The sequence below is a fragment of the Lynx rufus genome, unplaced genomic scaffold (genome assembly GCF_022079265.1).
Source record: "Lynx rufus isolate CCGP_SWC_20201006 ecotype Redwood Valley unplaced genomic scaffold, mLynRuf1.p SCAF_10, whole genome shotgun sequence".
Classification (NCBI taxonomy): Eukaryota; Metazoa; Chordata; class Mammalia; order Carnivora; family Felidae; genus Lynx; species Lynx rufus.
This window is the reverse complement of record NW_025814824.1, coordinates 44,083,704-44,098,058: the sequence shown is the minus strand read 5'-3', so window position 1 is coordinate 44,098,058 and position 14,355 is coordinate 44,083,704. Positions and strand designations below refer to the sequence as shown.

The window sequence follows — 14,355 nt, the reverse complement described above, 5'->3', positions numbered from 1 at the left end:
GTGTATTAATAATGTCTACACCTTCTTTCAAATGAATAAAAACATAAGAAAAATTGGTGGATCGATGGAGGGATAGACAGTTGATAAAGAAAGTACAATAAAATAGTAATACAGAGATGGATATTTGGATGTCACTGTAAAAAAAAGTCTTTTAACTTCACAGCAAGTTTGAAATTTTCCATAATGACATATTTGGGGGTGGAAATCAGTAATGCTCCTTTACACTCACTTAGAAAATATAAAATAAGGTACTTAACACAATAGCTTAAGAAGCACAATTAACACAACAAAAAAGTGTAAGACTAGGGAGAATAATTTAAGACCCTATTAAAAGGACACAAAGGATAATCTAAAAAAATGGAGATATATACATACCATGCTCAAAGATAAGAGAATAACACTAAAAACGTCCATTTTCCCCAAATAAATCTATACAGCTAATGCTGCAATCCCAGTGAAAACTCCAGTTGGGACTTTTTCGGGGAGGAGGGGAAACTAAGTTGCTCTAAGCAAAATAAATAATTAAAACTCCATGATGGGGAGCTTCCTTTATCAATCAGACACGACACAAACAGTATTGACAAAAAAGAACAGGGAACACAGAACCAGGGTAAGGTGTGCATGGGAACTTGAAATGTGATAAAGGTGCTGCTACCTATCAATGAAGAAAGGATGGAAAACCAGCTCATTACGTGGAGAAAAGGAAAGTTGTATCCCTACCATCATACACAAACACAAAGGTGGACTCCAGATGGATTAAAGACCTAAATATCAGAGGTAAAATATACAGCTAACAAAAGAAACTTTAAGAGAAAATCTTCATGTCCTACAGATGGCAAACAACTTTTAAAACAAGGCTCCAAAATGGGGCGCCTGGGTGGTTCAGTTGGTTAAGCGTCCGACTTCGGTTCAGGTCATGATCTCGTGGTTCACGGGTTCAAGCCCCATGTCAGGCTCTGTGCTGACAGCTCACAGCCTGGAGCCTGCTTTGTGGATTCTGTCTCCCTCTCTCTCTCTGCCCCTCCCCTGCTCGTACTCTGTCTCTCTCTCTCTTTCTCTCTCTCTCTCTCTCTCTCAAAAATAAATAAAACATTTAAAAAACAAAAAAACAAAAACAAGCTCCAAAAGCACAAATCATAAGGTGGAAAATTAATGGATAATGACATCAAAAGACATTATTTTAAGGAATTAATATCAAGAATATTCGAGACAGACATCAACAAGAAAAAGAAAGCTAATATAAAAATGGACAAGGTATAAACAGGTAATTCATAGAAAATGCTGGGGGAAGTGTCTGGGCGGCTCAGTCAGTAAAGCATCCGATTCTTGATTTCAGCTCAAGTCATGATCTCATTGTATGTGAGATTGAGCCCCATGTCAGGCTCTGTACTGATAGCAGGAACCTGCTTGGGAACCTCTCTCTCCCCCGTCTCTCTGCCCCTCCCTGCTCTCTCTCAAAATAAATAAATAAACTTTAAAAAAATAAAATGCTGGAGTAATTCACAAGTATATGAAGAGATAAACTCACTAATATTCAGAAAAATTCCAACAAAAACAAGATACCACTTTATACTCATTAGAAGACAAAGACCAGAAGAAATGATAATACCAAATGCTGGTAAGGATATACAGAAATGAGAATTCTTGGGCACTAACAGTGGGGGTGTTGTCATGTGGTAAGCAATCTTCCACTGTTTATTCAAATCATGCATGAAAATGACCTAATGACTTCACTCCTAAGACTACTATTCTTCACAAGTTTAGAGAGAGATATATTTTACAGTGCACTGCATCACTGCAGTGATATTTATAGTAACACAATACTGGAAACAACTGAAACAACAACAGGATATTGGATGACTAAAATGAGATATTAACTTCCTACAGGAGAAAAAGGAATAAATTAGATGTACATATAGCAACTCAGATTTTAAACTTAATAATAAAAATAGATATGTTCAACAGTATTCTAATTATGTAAGTTAAAAATGCATAATTGTGAAAAACAATGTATTTCATGAGGATATATATTCAAAGAGACATCACACACCGTAGAGGCAATGTCTTTGTTGGATAAAGGAATGAGAATGGGAATGGCAGGGGCTGGGGGGGTAGAGCTAATAAAAGAGGGCCCTTGCACAAACCAATGATGATAGTGCATCAGGAATTAGAGTATGATTCCACTCAGCTCCACACCTGAAGCTAAAAGGAAAAATTAAGCTAAGAAGAAATACCTGTACAACTGGAGAATTTTTTTAAAAGCAGCTAAAGGTAGAAAGGTAAGTTCATCTGTTCCATAAAACAAATAGAATATTAAGTATAATTACTTAGGTAAGCAGTTACCAAACTCCCAATTACTTAATTACTAGATCAGCTAGTCTTTCTATTGCCTAGAATTCGGTCATTATGCCACACAGAGCACTACCATAAAGAGGCAACACGTTAGAAGAGTCAAAAAAAACCCCGTCCCCTACACCTTCATTTTTTCTTCTAGAAGATGTAAGACAGCTGAGACAGAAAGTTTAAAATAATGATAAATATTAAAGTTTTGAATTATCTATACAGTTCAGCTCTAAGAATTAACTACTACTGGTAATCATATGTTAAATAAAATGGAAAAGTAGTCTCCTGTAGTGCTAGTATTTTCCACACAAATACTGAAAGTGAAGGAGAGAAAGGAAAGGGACACCTGGAGTGTACCATAACTATTTCATTTTTCTCCCAGGAGTTATGCCTTCTGGGAGGACACTCACCTCTTAAGGGAGCTTTGACAATACTAACCTTGCAGAGCCTCTCAAGTCTTTAAATTCTATATTGAGAAGAGGCAAGAAGTTGCTTTTACAGAATGGACAGGTTGTATTCAAATTTGAATCATCTGCCGTCCATCCAGCCATAATTTCTTCATCATAAACTAACGCTCCACAAGCTCTGCATTGTGAACAACTTGACATCAAAACCTAAGAGCAGAAAAGTGCGAACACTGAGAACCTCCACAGCAAAAAGTCATCTTAACAGGCCATCCTCTGGGGACACAGAATTTTATTTATTTTGCTGATCAAATTTGGACTGAATAGTTTAATCACTTTACAGATAAAGCTACCAGTTTATGGCCTTACTTACATAAGACAGGAAGCAAATTCAACAAAATGATTTACTCTTCTGCCCACAATGGCATCAAAGAATTCTGCTAAATACCATTCTGAAATAAAAATGTGTACAGCCACGTTATCACGCGCAGAAGGCAGAACTTTTACCTCCATTGCACAATTCTGATAGATGCTAGACATGCTGGTGTTTTGAGAAGAACCATGGTCTGATTTTTCAAAGTCCTGCCCTTTTACACTTCTTGGAAATGGAGGTTCACCTAGAGAGAAGTAAATGTCATAACACACTATGTGTGAGAATGCCCTTATTCTTTGGAAATGCATACTAAAGCATTTAAGGGGGAGTATGATGACGTCTGCAATTTATTTTCAAATGGTTCAGTATAAAATTTCTATACATATATATATATATATATATATCTAAAGTTAACAATAGTTAAATCTAGGTGGAGAATCAATATATGATTGTTCACTATATGATTCTTTCAACTATTCAGGACATTTGAAATTTCTCATAATAGAACGTTGGAAAAAACAGACTTAAAAAAAATAATTAAGTACTAAGAAATGACAGTGACATAGCCTAGGGAGTCTCAAACTCTGGTATACATTCTATTTACCTACAGCACTAGTTAAAAATATATATTCCTAAGGCCCCCGTCCCACAGATACAGTCTCAAAAGCTTTAGCCTAGAGCTTGGACATTTGTATATATTTTTAAACTAATCCCCCATGTGATTCTGACACACACTAAAGTTTGAGAACTAATGATATACTCCACAAACACAACTAAAAATAAACTTAGGTGACTATACTACTTAGAGATCATATAAAATAAGTGATAGTATGGTGTGGTCATATAAAAAATCTGTCAGCTCATCTCAACAAATGGGGCTTATTGCACATGCAATAGTGGCAGGGAAAGGTACGGGCATATAACTTGTAGCAGACGGCAATCCTTTCCATACCTGTTGAGTATTGCAGTTTTCCTACATCTCCACTGCTGCTGCTACTGCCAAGGCTTGTGTTGCTCTGGGTAAGTTCGCTGGGAACCAACCCTGAGACACTCGTGTTAGGTGACATATTCTCCCCCAAAATATGGTCTTCAAGGCCAGCGGGGAAGCTGTAATCTCTGTTAGTTTCCTCCTTTAATTGAAAAGAATAAAACCCCACATACATAAATAATACCTTCTCCAATGAGAATATATTCATTCCACCCTTTATGGAATTAAACTTCTCTGGAATTCTTATGTAAATTATCATCCCCTTATTTTTCAAAACCATGAACTCTTCTCAGCATTATTGGGAATTTCCTTTCCACACTCTAAGATATTCGAGTAATGACCTACAACACTTTAAGATTTTGTTGTGCCCCTGGTGTATGTTGAAGTGTTTCTCAATAATCAATATCATATGGGGTGCCTGGGTGGCTCAGTTGGTTAAGCGTCCAACTTCGCCTCAGGTCATGATCTCTCGGTCCATGAGTTCGAGCCCCGCGTCGGGCTCTGTGCTGACTGCTCAGAGCCTGGAGCCTGTTTCTGATTCTGTGTCTCCCTCTCTCTGACCCTCCCCTGTTCATGCTCTCTCCCTGTCTCAAAAATAAATAAAACATTAAATTTTTTTTTTTAAATAATCAATATCATAAAATGAAGTAACTCCAGGAGCCCACTGTCTCCATTGGAATTGGGCACCCCAGCACAAACACAGTAAGGGCTTTAAAGTCAGTCAGCCAGACTGTGGTCTTGGCTCACCATCATATATTATGTATATGACCTTGCAGAAATTATTTAACTACTCCAACTTTTAATTATATCATCTGAAAAAGATCAATATTAGAGGCATAAAATATGAATAAAGTTCCAAACACTGTAGTTCTGAACTCCTGCAAGTGACTGTTGACACTTTAGATAGAAAACATTTCAAGGGGCGCCTGGGTGGCGTAGTCGGTTAAGCGTCCGACTTCAGCCAGGTCAAGATCTCGCAGTCTGGGAGTTCGAGCCCCGCGTCAGGCTCTGGGCTGATGGCTCAGAGCCTGGAGCCTGTTTCCGATTCTGTGTCTCCCTCTCTCTCTGACCCTCCCCCGTTCATGCTCTCTCTCTGTCCCAAAAATAAATAAAAAAAGGTTGAAAAAAAATTAAAAAAAAAAAAAAGAAAACATTTCAATAAGCAGTTTCCTTTTTGATTTTTTTAAATGTTTATTTATTTTGAGAGAGAGAGAGAGACAACGTGAGCAGGGAAAGGAAAGAGAGAGGAGAGAAAGAATTCCAAGTGGTCTCCGTGCTGTTAGCGCAGAGCTCGATGCGGGGCTCAATCTCACAAATCATGAGATCATGACCTGAGCTAAAATCAAGAGTCAGACACTTAACTAAATAAGCTACCCAGGAGCCCCTCCTTTTTGATTTTTGCTTTAAAGAACACTTGTGTCTTATTATAAAACCATGTTAAATGATATAAAACTTAAACAGACATGCAAAACAGGAAATAAAAGCACCTAATAGTGGGGTGCTTGGGTAGCTCCGTCAGTTAGGTGTCTGACTCTTGATTTTGGCTCAAGTCATGATCTCATGGTCGTGAGATGGAGCCCAGCTTGAGATTCTTATTTTTCTCCTCTCACTCTCTCCCCCTTTCCTGTACTTTCTCTCTCTCTCTCAAAAAAAAAAAAAAAAAAAAAAAGCATTTATATTACCAACACTACACAGCATAATCAAAATCTTGATGTATGTCTTTCTAGTCATTTTAAAATATGCATATATAATACATTTTTACAAAATAAGATATTATTTTTAACTTATTCTCATATAATGTATTTTAATGTCATTAAATCTACATTATTTAAACCCCTGAAACCTAATCCAGTTTACTGATGTACTGTTATGCATTTAGTAAATCTCTATTGCTTAAATATTCAGAATGCTCTTAAATTTTATATAAGTTACACTGATGAATTCTTTCGAGTTATTTTTACACATAATTATTTCCTTAGATTAAATTCTGGATAAAAGTTATAAACGTTTTTTATGGACTTTGTATCCATTCCTTCATTTGAAAATATTTACTAGGTATAACCTATTTGCCTCTGTCAGGCTCTAGTACCAGGGCCATAGCAATAAAAAGAAAAGAAAGATTAAGGTCTGTGACCACCTAGAATTTAGAGTCACACATTCCAAGTCAAATTACTCTGTAGAAAGGTTTTATTATTATTAACACTGTTAGATAAAATTTCAGAACTCAAGTGGCTCATTTGATTAGTTTACTTTAACACAAAGCAAGGTTAAGATACTTTTGAAACTAGTTTATTTGGCCTTTCCTTCACTGACCTTGTAAGCTCTTTAAAATGCAATAAAATGCAACTGTGTCTTATAGTACTCAGTATTGTACTTTTGATTCAATTAATAGTTTGCCTATAGAATAAAGTTTTCTTTCAAATGGTATATAAATCTTATTTGTCCAATTTCATTTCCTATGTCTCTAGCTTCCTATTTAGAACTTTAGCAATCTGAGATGGATTGTGTATTATCTTGAAAATGCATGGTTTATGCCTCCATGCTTTTTCACATTATTCTCTCAGATACACCTTGTACCACCTTATCACTTTGACTAACCCAAAATTTAAAATTTATCCACCCAAACCCAACTTACATATCACCTGCTTTGCTCTTTTTGGACAGCCCCCTACTGGAACCCCTTCTAAGATACTGCTTTCTTCTTTGCTATTACAGTAGTTTAAAAGCATGGACTCTAGAGTCAACCTCCCAGAGTTCAAATTCTAGTTCTGCCTCTCACTAGTTGTGTGGACCTGGAGAAATTAATTAACCTCTCTAACTCTTAGATACCTCATCTATAAAACAGGGATGCCAACAGTACCGATGTGTGGGATTGCTATGAAAATTATCAAAATAGATATATAGCTTATGAGAGTACCTGTGACATAGTGGTGAACACTTATAAATGTTTGTGTTTTCTACTAAAGTGCCTAAGTACTATATAATTCTGTAAACACAAAGGTGACATTTTAATTAAATTTTTTCTATAAAACAAATAAGCAAAATTTCCCCACTTCTACTTCATAAAAAGGTCTAATGACTAATTCTCTTTACAATAATTTTCAAAAGAATTAGCAGTTTTTGTGATGCAGTATGAAATATGTAGGCTAAGTTGCAGAGTGATTTCACATATATGTAAGAGCTAACATAGATAAAAGTTATTTAAGAGTGAAGCGCTATGGGGCGCCTGGGTGGCTCAGTCGGTTAAGCGTCCGACTTCAGCTCAGGTCACGATCTTGCGGTCCGTGAGTTCGAGCCCCGCATTGGGCTCTGGGCTAATGGCTCAGAGCCTGGAGCCTGCTTCCGATTCTGTGTCTCCCTCTCTCTCTGCCCCTCCCCCGTTCGTGCTCTGTCTCTCTCTCTCTCAAAAATAAATAAACGTTAAAAAAAAAAATTAAAAAAAAAAAGTGACGCGCTATGCAAACATAACATGGCATTATTAAGTATTAATCATCAGTACTTTCAAAGAAACAATGTGTTAGTTCAGAATGATCTATGGAATTATAAAGTAGTCCTGATATTCTATTTCTTTATTATTAATTTCCTCACATTTAGGTTCAGGTCACTTCAAGGAAGAAGTAACATATGCCTCAAGTTAAAACACCAAAGTTACCAGCAATCTCTGAATAATAATTTACATATAAAAAATATGAGAAACATGCCAGTATCAGATAGACCACACACATAAAACACTCTTACCTCATCATCTGAGTAGCTATAGGCAGACGCTACAGCTACCCACATCTTACTGGCTACCGTAGCTGCTTGTTTCATGCCAGATTTGAGGACATCGATCTTGGGTCCTGAGAGTATATTATCTAGCTTTAGTCCTGACAAAGAGTTTACCACAGAGCCCAACGAGCCATGTGGTGAAGACCGCACTAGTGCTGACAGAGAAGGTGAACGTTCTTTGTGAGCACGAGAGGGAGTCTGCTGCTTGAAACGCCCAGTGAAAGCTTTAGACCTAGATTCTGCAGGAGAGCTCTTTTCACTTTCAGGAACTTCCTGTGCTGCCGGACCGTGCTCTAAAGGTAGGCTTGATCGCCTCTCTAGAGAGTGAATACATGCAGTGATGGTGCCAGACTCTCTGCTTCCCTCTCCATGTAATTCCATACTAGCAGACTTGCTACCCAAAGGACTCTTTAGGTTCATATAGCTTTCAATTTCATCAGCCAGATTGCGTGCAATAACTGGAGAAGACATCTTATCTTCAGAATCTTGAGATTTTACTCCAGTACATTCAGTGGCCAAAAGAGACAAAGGATCTAGTCCAGTTTCAACATCCTCCCTCTCAATAGCTTTAACAACACCATGTAAACTACTCCTCTTATTTATTACATCTTTGGGTTCTACTTTCAAGTCTCTGGGCTGATTACTATCATTCTGGAGACTGTCACATGCGTCCTTTTTCATAGTAGTTTTCGCTGCACTGTCCTCAATCACAGGTTCCAGGAGCTCTTGGCTCTCTTCAAGCATCTCTAATACCGAAGAAGATCTGTGCTCGGAATCCCAAGTGCTTTCAGACACACGAGTCCTAGTATCAACTAGATGACAACTGTTAGCAGTCTCAAAGCTGTGGGTGCTCGCAACACGGAGTGGAGAAGTCTTAGGACAGGCCAGTGCGGCTGTGAGAATCTTGGCATCTGCTCCCATCATAATAGCCACTTCACTTGAATTCAGATCCAAACTGCTCTTCTTAAGCAACATTCCAGCTCGACTTTCAGAACTGAAACTACAACTCCTCTCTGGGAAATGCTTTTGTCTTTTATCTCCTCTATCACCATTCTTCTTGGGATTAGTAACTTCAAAAACTGCATCTTCAACTGGATCTTGAGTAGAAAATGGCACATTTGATGTACTACCTAAAAGGGAAGGTACAATATTAAAAACGGAACTCTATTTTCCGATATAACTTTTACGAAAGTGTCTTTTCTGGTTTTTGAAAAGCGACACATAGAGTAAGATTCAGAAAGTTTAGAAGGTACAAAGAAAGTACACAAAAAAAGAACAATAAAAGGCCTCCATTCAATCCTGCCTCCCAGAAGTAACATTGTAATGTATTATCTGCCTTTCATCCTCTATGCATACATATACACATTTAACAATCAAGCAATGTATGCTGTGTATTCCTGTATTGTTCACTAAAACCTATCAACAAATACAGACCTATAAATATATTTTACATTTTAAGAGTTCTACACTCAATTTAAAAAATATATTCTGGGGAGCCTGGGTGGCTCAGTCAGTTAAGCGTCCCACTGTTGATTTTGGCTCAGGTAATGATCTCATGGTTCATGGGTTTGAGCCCTGGGTTGGGCTCCATACTGACAGTTCGAAGTCTGCTTGGGATTCTCTCTCTCCCTCTCTCTCTGCCCCTCCCCGACTTGTGCTCTCTTCTCTCAAAATAAATAAATAAACTTAAAAAAAAAAAAAAACAAAAAAACAGGGGCACCTGGGTGGCTCAGTCGGTTAAGCGTCTGACTTCGGCTCAGGTCATGATCTCGTGGTCCATGAATTCGTGCCCTGCATTGGGCTCTGTGATGACAGCTTAGAGCCTGGAGCCTGCTTCGAAATCTGTGTCTCCCTCTCTCTCTCTGCCCCTCCCCTGCTCTCTCTCTCTCTCTCTCAAAAATAAGTAAACATTAAAAAAACATAAAAACAGGGGCGTCTGGGTGGCTCAGTTGGTAAAGCATCTGACTTCGGCTCAGGTCATGATCTCGCGGTTTGTGAGTTCGAGTCCCATGTTGGGCTCTGTGCTGACAGCTCAGAGCCTGGAACCTGCTTCAGATTCTGTGTCTCCCCCTCTCTCTGACCCTCTCATGCTCATGCTCTGTCTGTCTCTGTAACTCAATAATAAATAAACGTTAAAAAAAATTTATAAAAAAACATAAAAACAAAAAAACAAATACTTAATCACAAGTAAGTGGCTCAGGATACCTATAAAAACTGGCCAAATTAAAAACCCACTGGTATTTTTGTGTAGTAAAGCATAGTGATATGAATCTTTTTCTTCCATTGCCTTTCCATTGCCATACAAAACCCCTTTGGATTTAGTAACATCTCTGCCTCTTTGCTCTTAATGAGTATAGGAGGCCCTGCAGTCCTCTCTAATTATCTACCATGAGAAAGAGAGACCAAACTGAGAACAGGCACTGCAACAAGAAAATGTATTCCCAGTAACAACTGGACACAATAAATACCTCTCCTTTTAAACACTAAACATTTTAAGTAACAACTTCTTTAGCCAATTTAAAGGATTCAAACTTACTTCTGGCTCTAAATTTAGCATGTTCATCACAATTAGGTCATCAATTTAATGTCATTAAAGACATATATATCTGTAGAAGTATATTTTAAATACTTAGAAATCATTATGTAAAGACTCACCAGTGCTGCTTTTCCTGCCATTGAGATCGAATATACCAGATGGAACTTTCACAATACTGCTGCCCCATGCAGGAGGCTCAGTAGGACTCTGTGACTCTGCACTAGGTTGTGACAGTTTTGCTACAACAGCAGAGACATCACACACTTCTGGGAAAAAGATATTTGGATGTTATTCCTACTTATACTGCACAGAAACCGTATGTTGATTTTTATAATATTTTATTCTTTTATATTTTTCTCTAAGTGTGAGTGAATATATAACTATTTTATTACTAATTTACTGTGTCTAATTTACTTTATGCCATAAATGTTGCCAGCATTGACTGAAATAAATGCTTTATTGTAGCATCAATAATGCTAACTTGAGCACTCCTGTGAATAAATTAAGGCTTTGGACTTCAAACATACTCTCATCACCTGTAAAGCAGGAGAGGGGCTTGCTTCTGCATAACTCTGGAGCATAAAATAAGTGACATCATTGAAGGAAAGTATTTATGTAAGAGGATAGGAAGAACATTTTATTACCATGAAGCCAGAAAATTCTTCCACATTTGCATAAAATGATTACTACAAACCATATCTACCTCAATGAGTCCCATTAAAAAACAAAAAAATAAAAACAAACAAACAGGAAAACCACACACACTGTATTTAACCTACCAATGAAAAATACCTACTTAGATATTTGAAGGACTTCTAGTGAAATGGCATTTTAAAATAAAACAGGCACTGGGAACACAAGTCTGAGGACTTCAAGTTCAGTCTTGGTTCTATCACAAAATAGCTATTTGACTTTGGCAAATCAATACGTCAATGGATCACACTTTCCTACAAAATTGAGGGTTGACCTACTGTCTCTAAAACATCTCTTGAATTCTAAAATTCAGAAACTACTCATTCTATCCATAGCTAACATTACATAGTATCTTATAAGCCCAGGCCTTACATTTCTTTCTAGAAATTATCATCAAAATTATCAAATAAGACTTAATTAAGACAGGGGCACCTGGCTAGCTCAGTCGGTAGAGCATGTGACCCTGTATTTCAGTGTTGTGAGTTTGAGCCCTACATTGGGTGTAAAGATTACTAAAGAAATCTTAAGAGGAAAAAAAAAACTACAGTATTTTTCTAAGTAAAGCTAGCAAATATCAGTACTCAACCTTCTGTTTGCACTTTTGTTTTAGTTATCAATTCTCTTGCTACTTGTTCTTCAGGCATATGAATTTCTGCGTCATCCTTTATAAGTTCATCCTTAGACCCATAGCCTTGGTCAGACTGACCACCTGTTAAAAAGAATGCAAGCTTACATGTAAATGTTTTCATATACTCATAGTCCAGCTATAAAATGTCAAAAGAGAATTCCATTGATTTACACGATTAAACTTACAGAAAAGGAAGACAAGAAAGCTCACAAAGCACACAGAGCATTTTAAACAAATGATAAGAAGCAAAGAACAGTAAAAACAGGAACATCAAAGACTAAAAAATTTAGAAGCACTGAACCTTAGTTTCCTCATCTGTAAACTAATAGATTTGGGTAAGATGTTTTGAAAAGTTTGTTTTGGAGGATGTCTACAGAATGCTACACTTTGTGTAAGAAAGAAGAAGAAATAAAACAAACATATCTGCTTACTTTTGCAAAAAGAAATGCAGAAATAATAAACCAGAAAACAATAAAACTGGTTAATGACAAGGGGTGGGGGAAAATACGCTGGAAGGATAAAGAGGGAAGAAACTTCCCTAAATACAGCTTATTGTGTTGTTTTTATTTTTGGAAATGTATCAACTTCTACATATTCAAAAAAATTAAATCAGCAAAACTGGGAGGAGAATAGTAACTAAAATTGAATGCAAACAGAAACAAATGAGACCAACTGTATTTCACATGAATAATCACACTGAAAGGATGGGGAATGGTGGGGGAGGAGGAAAGGACTGATTGAAGAAACTTCTGAACACATAATCTTGAGTACATACTCTAAGCCAGGGGGATAATACTGACAAATTCTCAACTCCTTAGAAAGTCTGTTTCTCACAGAGTAATAGATGTAGCAATTCTGAAATTATTTTATGTGTACTGCAAGACTGAGCAAATGAGTAAACATAATGATGAAGAGAGATTTTTTAAAAATGAAATGAAGGAAGGCAAAGAAAAACTTATGGGGTTGATTTGAAAATGGAAGTATTTTGGGGTGCCTGGGTAGCTCAGTTGATTAAGTATCTGACTTCAGCTCAGGTCATCATCTCGTGGTTCATGAATTTGAGCCCCACATCGGGCTGTGTGCTGACAGCTCAGAGCCTGGAGACTGCTTCGGATTCTGTGTCTCCCTCTCTCTCTGCCCCTCTCCCACTTGTGCTGTCTGTCTCTCTCTCTCTCTCTCAAAACTAAACATAAAAAAAAAATTTTTTTAAGAAAATGGAAGTATTTCTAAAACATACATACATACATATTTTCAAATATATATATATTTTCTGTCTCTGCTGAAAAAGTCCAGAAGCAGTAATACCCTGTAGCAGTAAGCATACCTAGAGTCCAGATATTGGCTTCTAGAATCTATTGCCCATTGAAAGGAATCTGGGATCCTTGAAGAAACAGCTGATTTCAAATCTCAGGCAGGAAAGGTACAAGAATGAGCCAGGAACATTTTGTTGTGTAAGAAAGGAAGTGTTCAAAAACATGATAGGGGATATGTCAGAGTAAAATGATGAAACCAAAGGACATACAATAGAATATCATCTTACAAATGTGGAGGGAGGATAGCATTGGTAAAATCACCTGCTTTAAAACCATCATAGTAAAGACTGGTTCAAGAATTATTGATGTATGCTAAATTCATAAGAAAAAGTGTGATGAAAAAGAGGGCATTATTGCATACTCTCAGAGTCTCTTCACTGGTAGCTTATTATCCACATGGGCAAGAATAATAACTAAGAGAAACCAAATGCTAAGACAAGGTGATCAAAATCAGTATCACCAATAAGAAGCAGACAGATACTGTGTGCCTCTGAGATGTGATAATCTAAGAAGGATACAACATCACTTTTGTAGTAGAGCCATGGACGTACAACCCAATCTAATCACAAGGAAACATCAGACCAACTCAAACCAAGGAGCATTCCACAAAATAACTGGACTGAATTCTTCCAAATGGCGGGGTCATGAAAAGACAAAGACGAAAAGGTAAAGGAAAAGGGTAAAGAACTGTGCCAGGTTAAAGGAGACTAAACGAGGGAGCTAGAATGCCACAAAGGATATTACAGCAATTGACAAAACTGGAATGTAGACTACAGACTCAAGTAGTATGTCAATATTTTCCTAAATTTGGTAACTATACTATGGTTTTATCAGAGAAAAATACCATCAAAGTATCAAAAGGTAAAAAGGCAAGATGTATTACAACCTGCTGTCACATGACTTAGGAAAACAATGTGCATATGTGTACAGAAAGAAAATGGTAAAGCAGATATGGCAAGCTAAAATTGAATGAATCTAAATATAATTTATTCGAGGGTTCTCTGTACTGTACTTGCAACATTTCTGTAAGTGTGAAATAACTTCAAGATAAAGGTTTAAATAAGTCTTTCTGGCTTTAAAGTTCTATCATTTAAAACTGAGACGAAGACTGAAGACTAACGTAAAACTACACCACAACTGACACTTAGTTCCTAGAGAGTCACCGTAAAGTGTGTCAACGAGGCATGAAACAAAACATACACAGCTGACCCTTGAACAACACAGGGGTCAGAGGTGCTGGCCTTCCCACCCCACACAATCAAAAATCCACATGTAACTTTTGACGCCCCAATAACTTAACTACCAG

The 14,355-nt window shown here is 37.2% G+C and overlaps 1 protein-coding gene across 1 annotated transcript in view; it reads right to left on the bottom strand.

Moving 5' to 3' along the window:
- DENND4C (DENN domain containing 4C) overlaps positions 1-14,355 on the bottom strand; it is a 123,102-nt gene that overhangs the window by 18,222 nt on the left and 90,525 nt on the right. Inside the window, exons 21-26 of the mRNA XM_047064862.1 lie at positions 11,695-11,817; positions 10,535-10,681; positions 7,847-9,009; positions 4,073-4,250; positions 3,255-3,364; positions 2,782-2,957 (exon numbers count right to left, since the gene is read on the bottom strand). Coding sequence (XP_046920818.1) covers positions 2,782-2,957; positions 3,255-3,364; positions 4,073-4,250; positions 7,847-9,009; positions 10,535-10,681; positions 11,695-11,817 — 1,897 coding nt within the window. The remainder of the gene's footprint in view (positions 1-2,781; positions 2,958-3,254; positions 3,365-4,072; positions 4,251-7,846; positions 9,010-10,534; positions 10,682-11,694; positions 11,818-14,355) is intronic.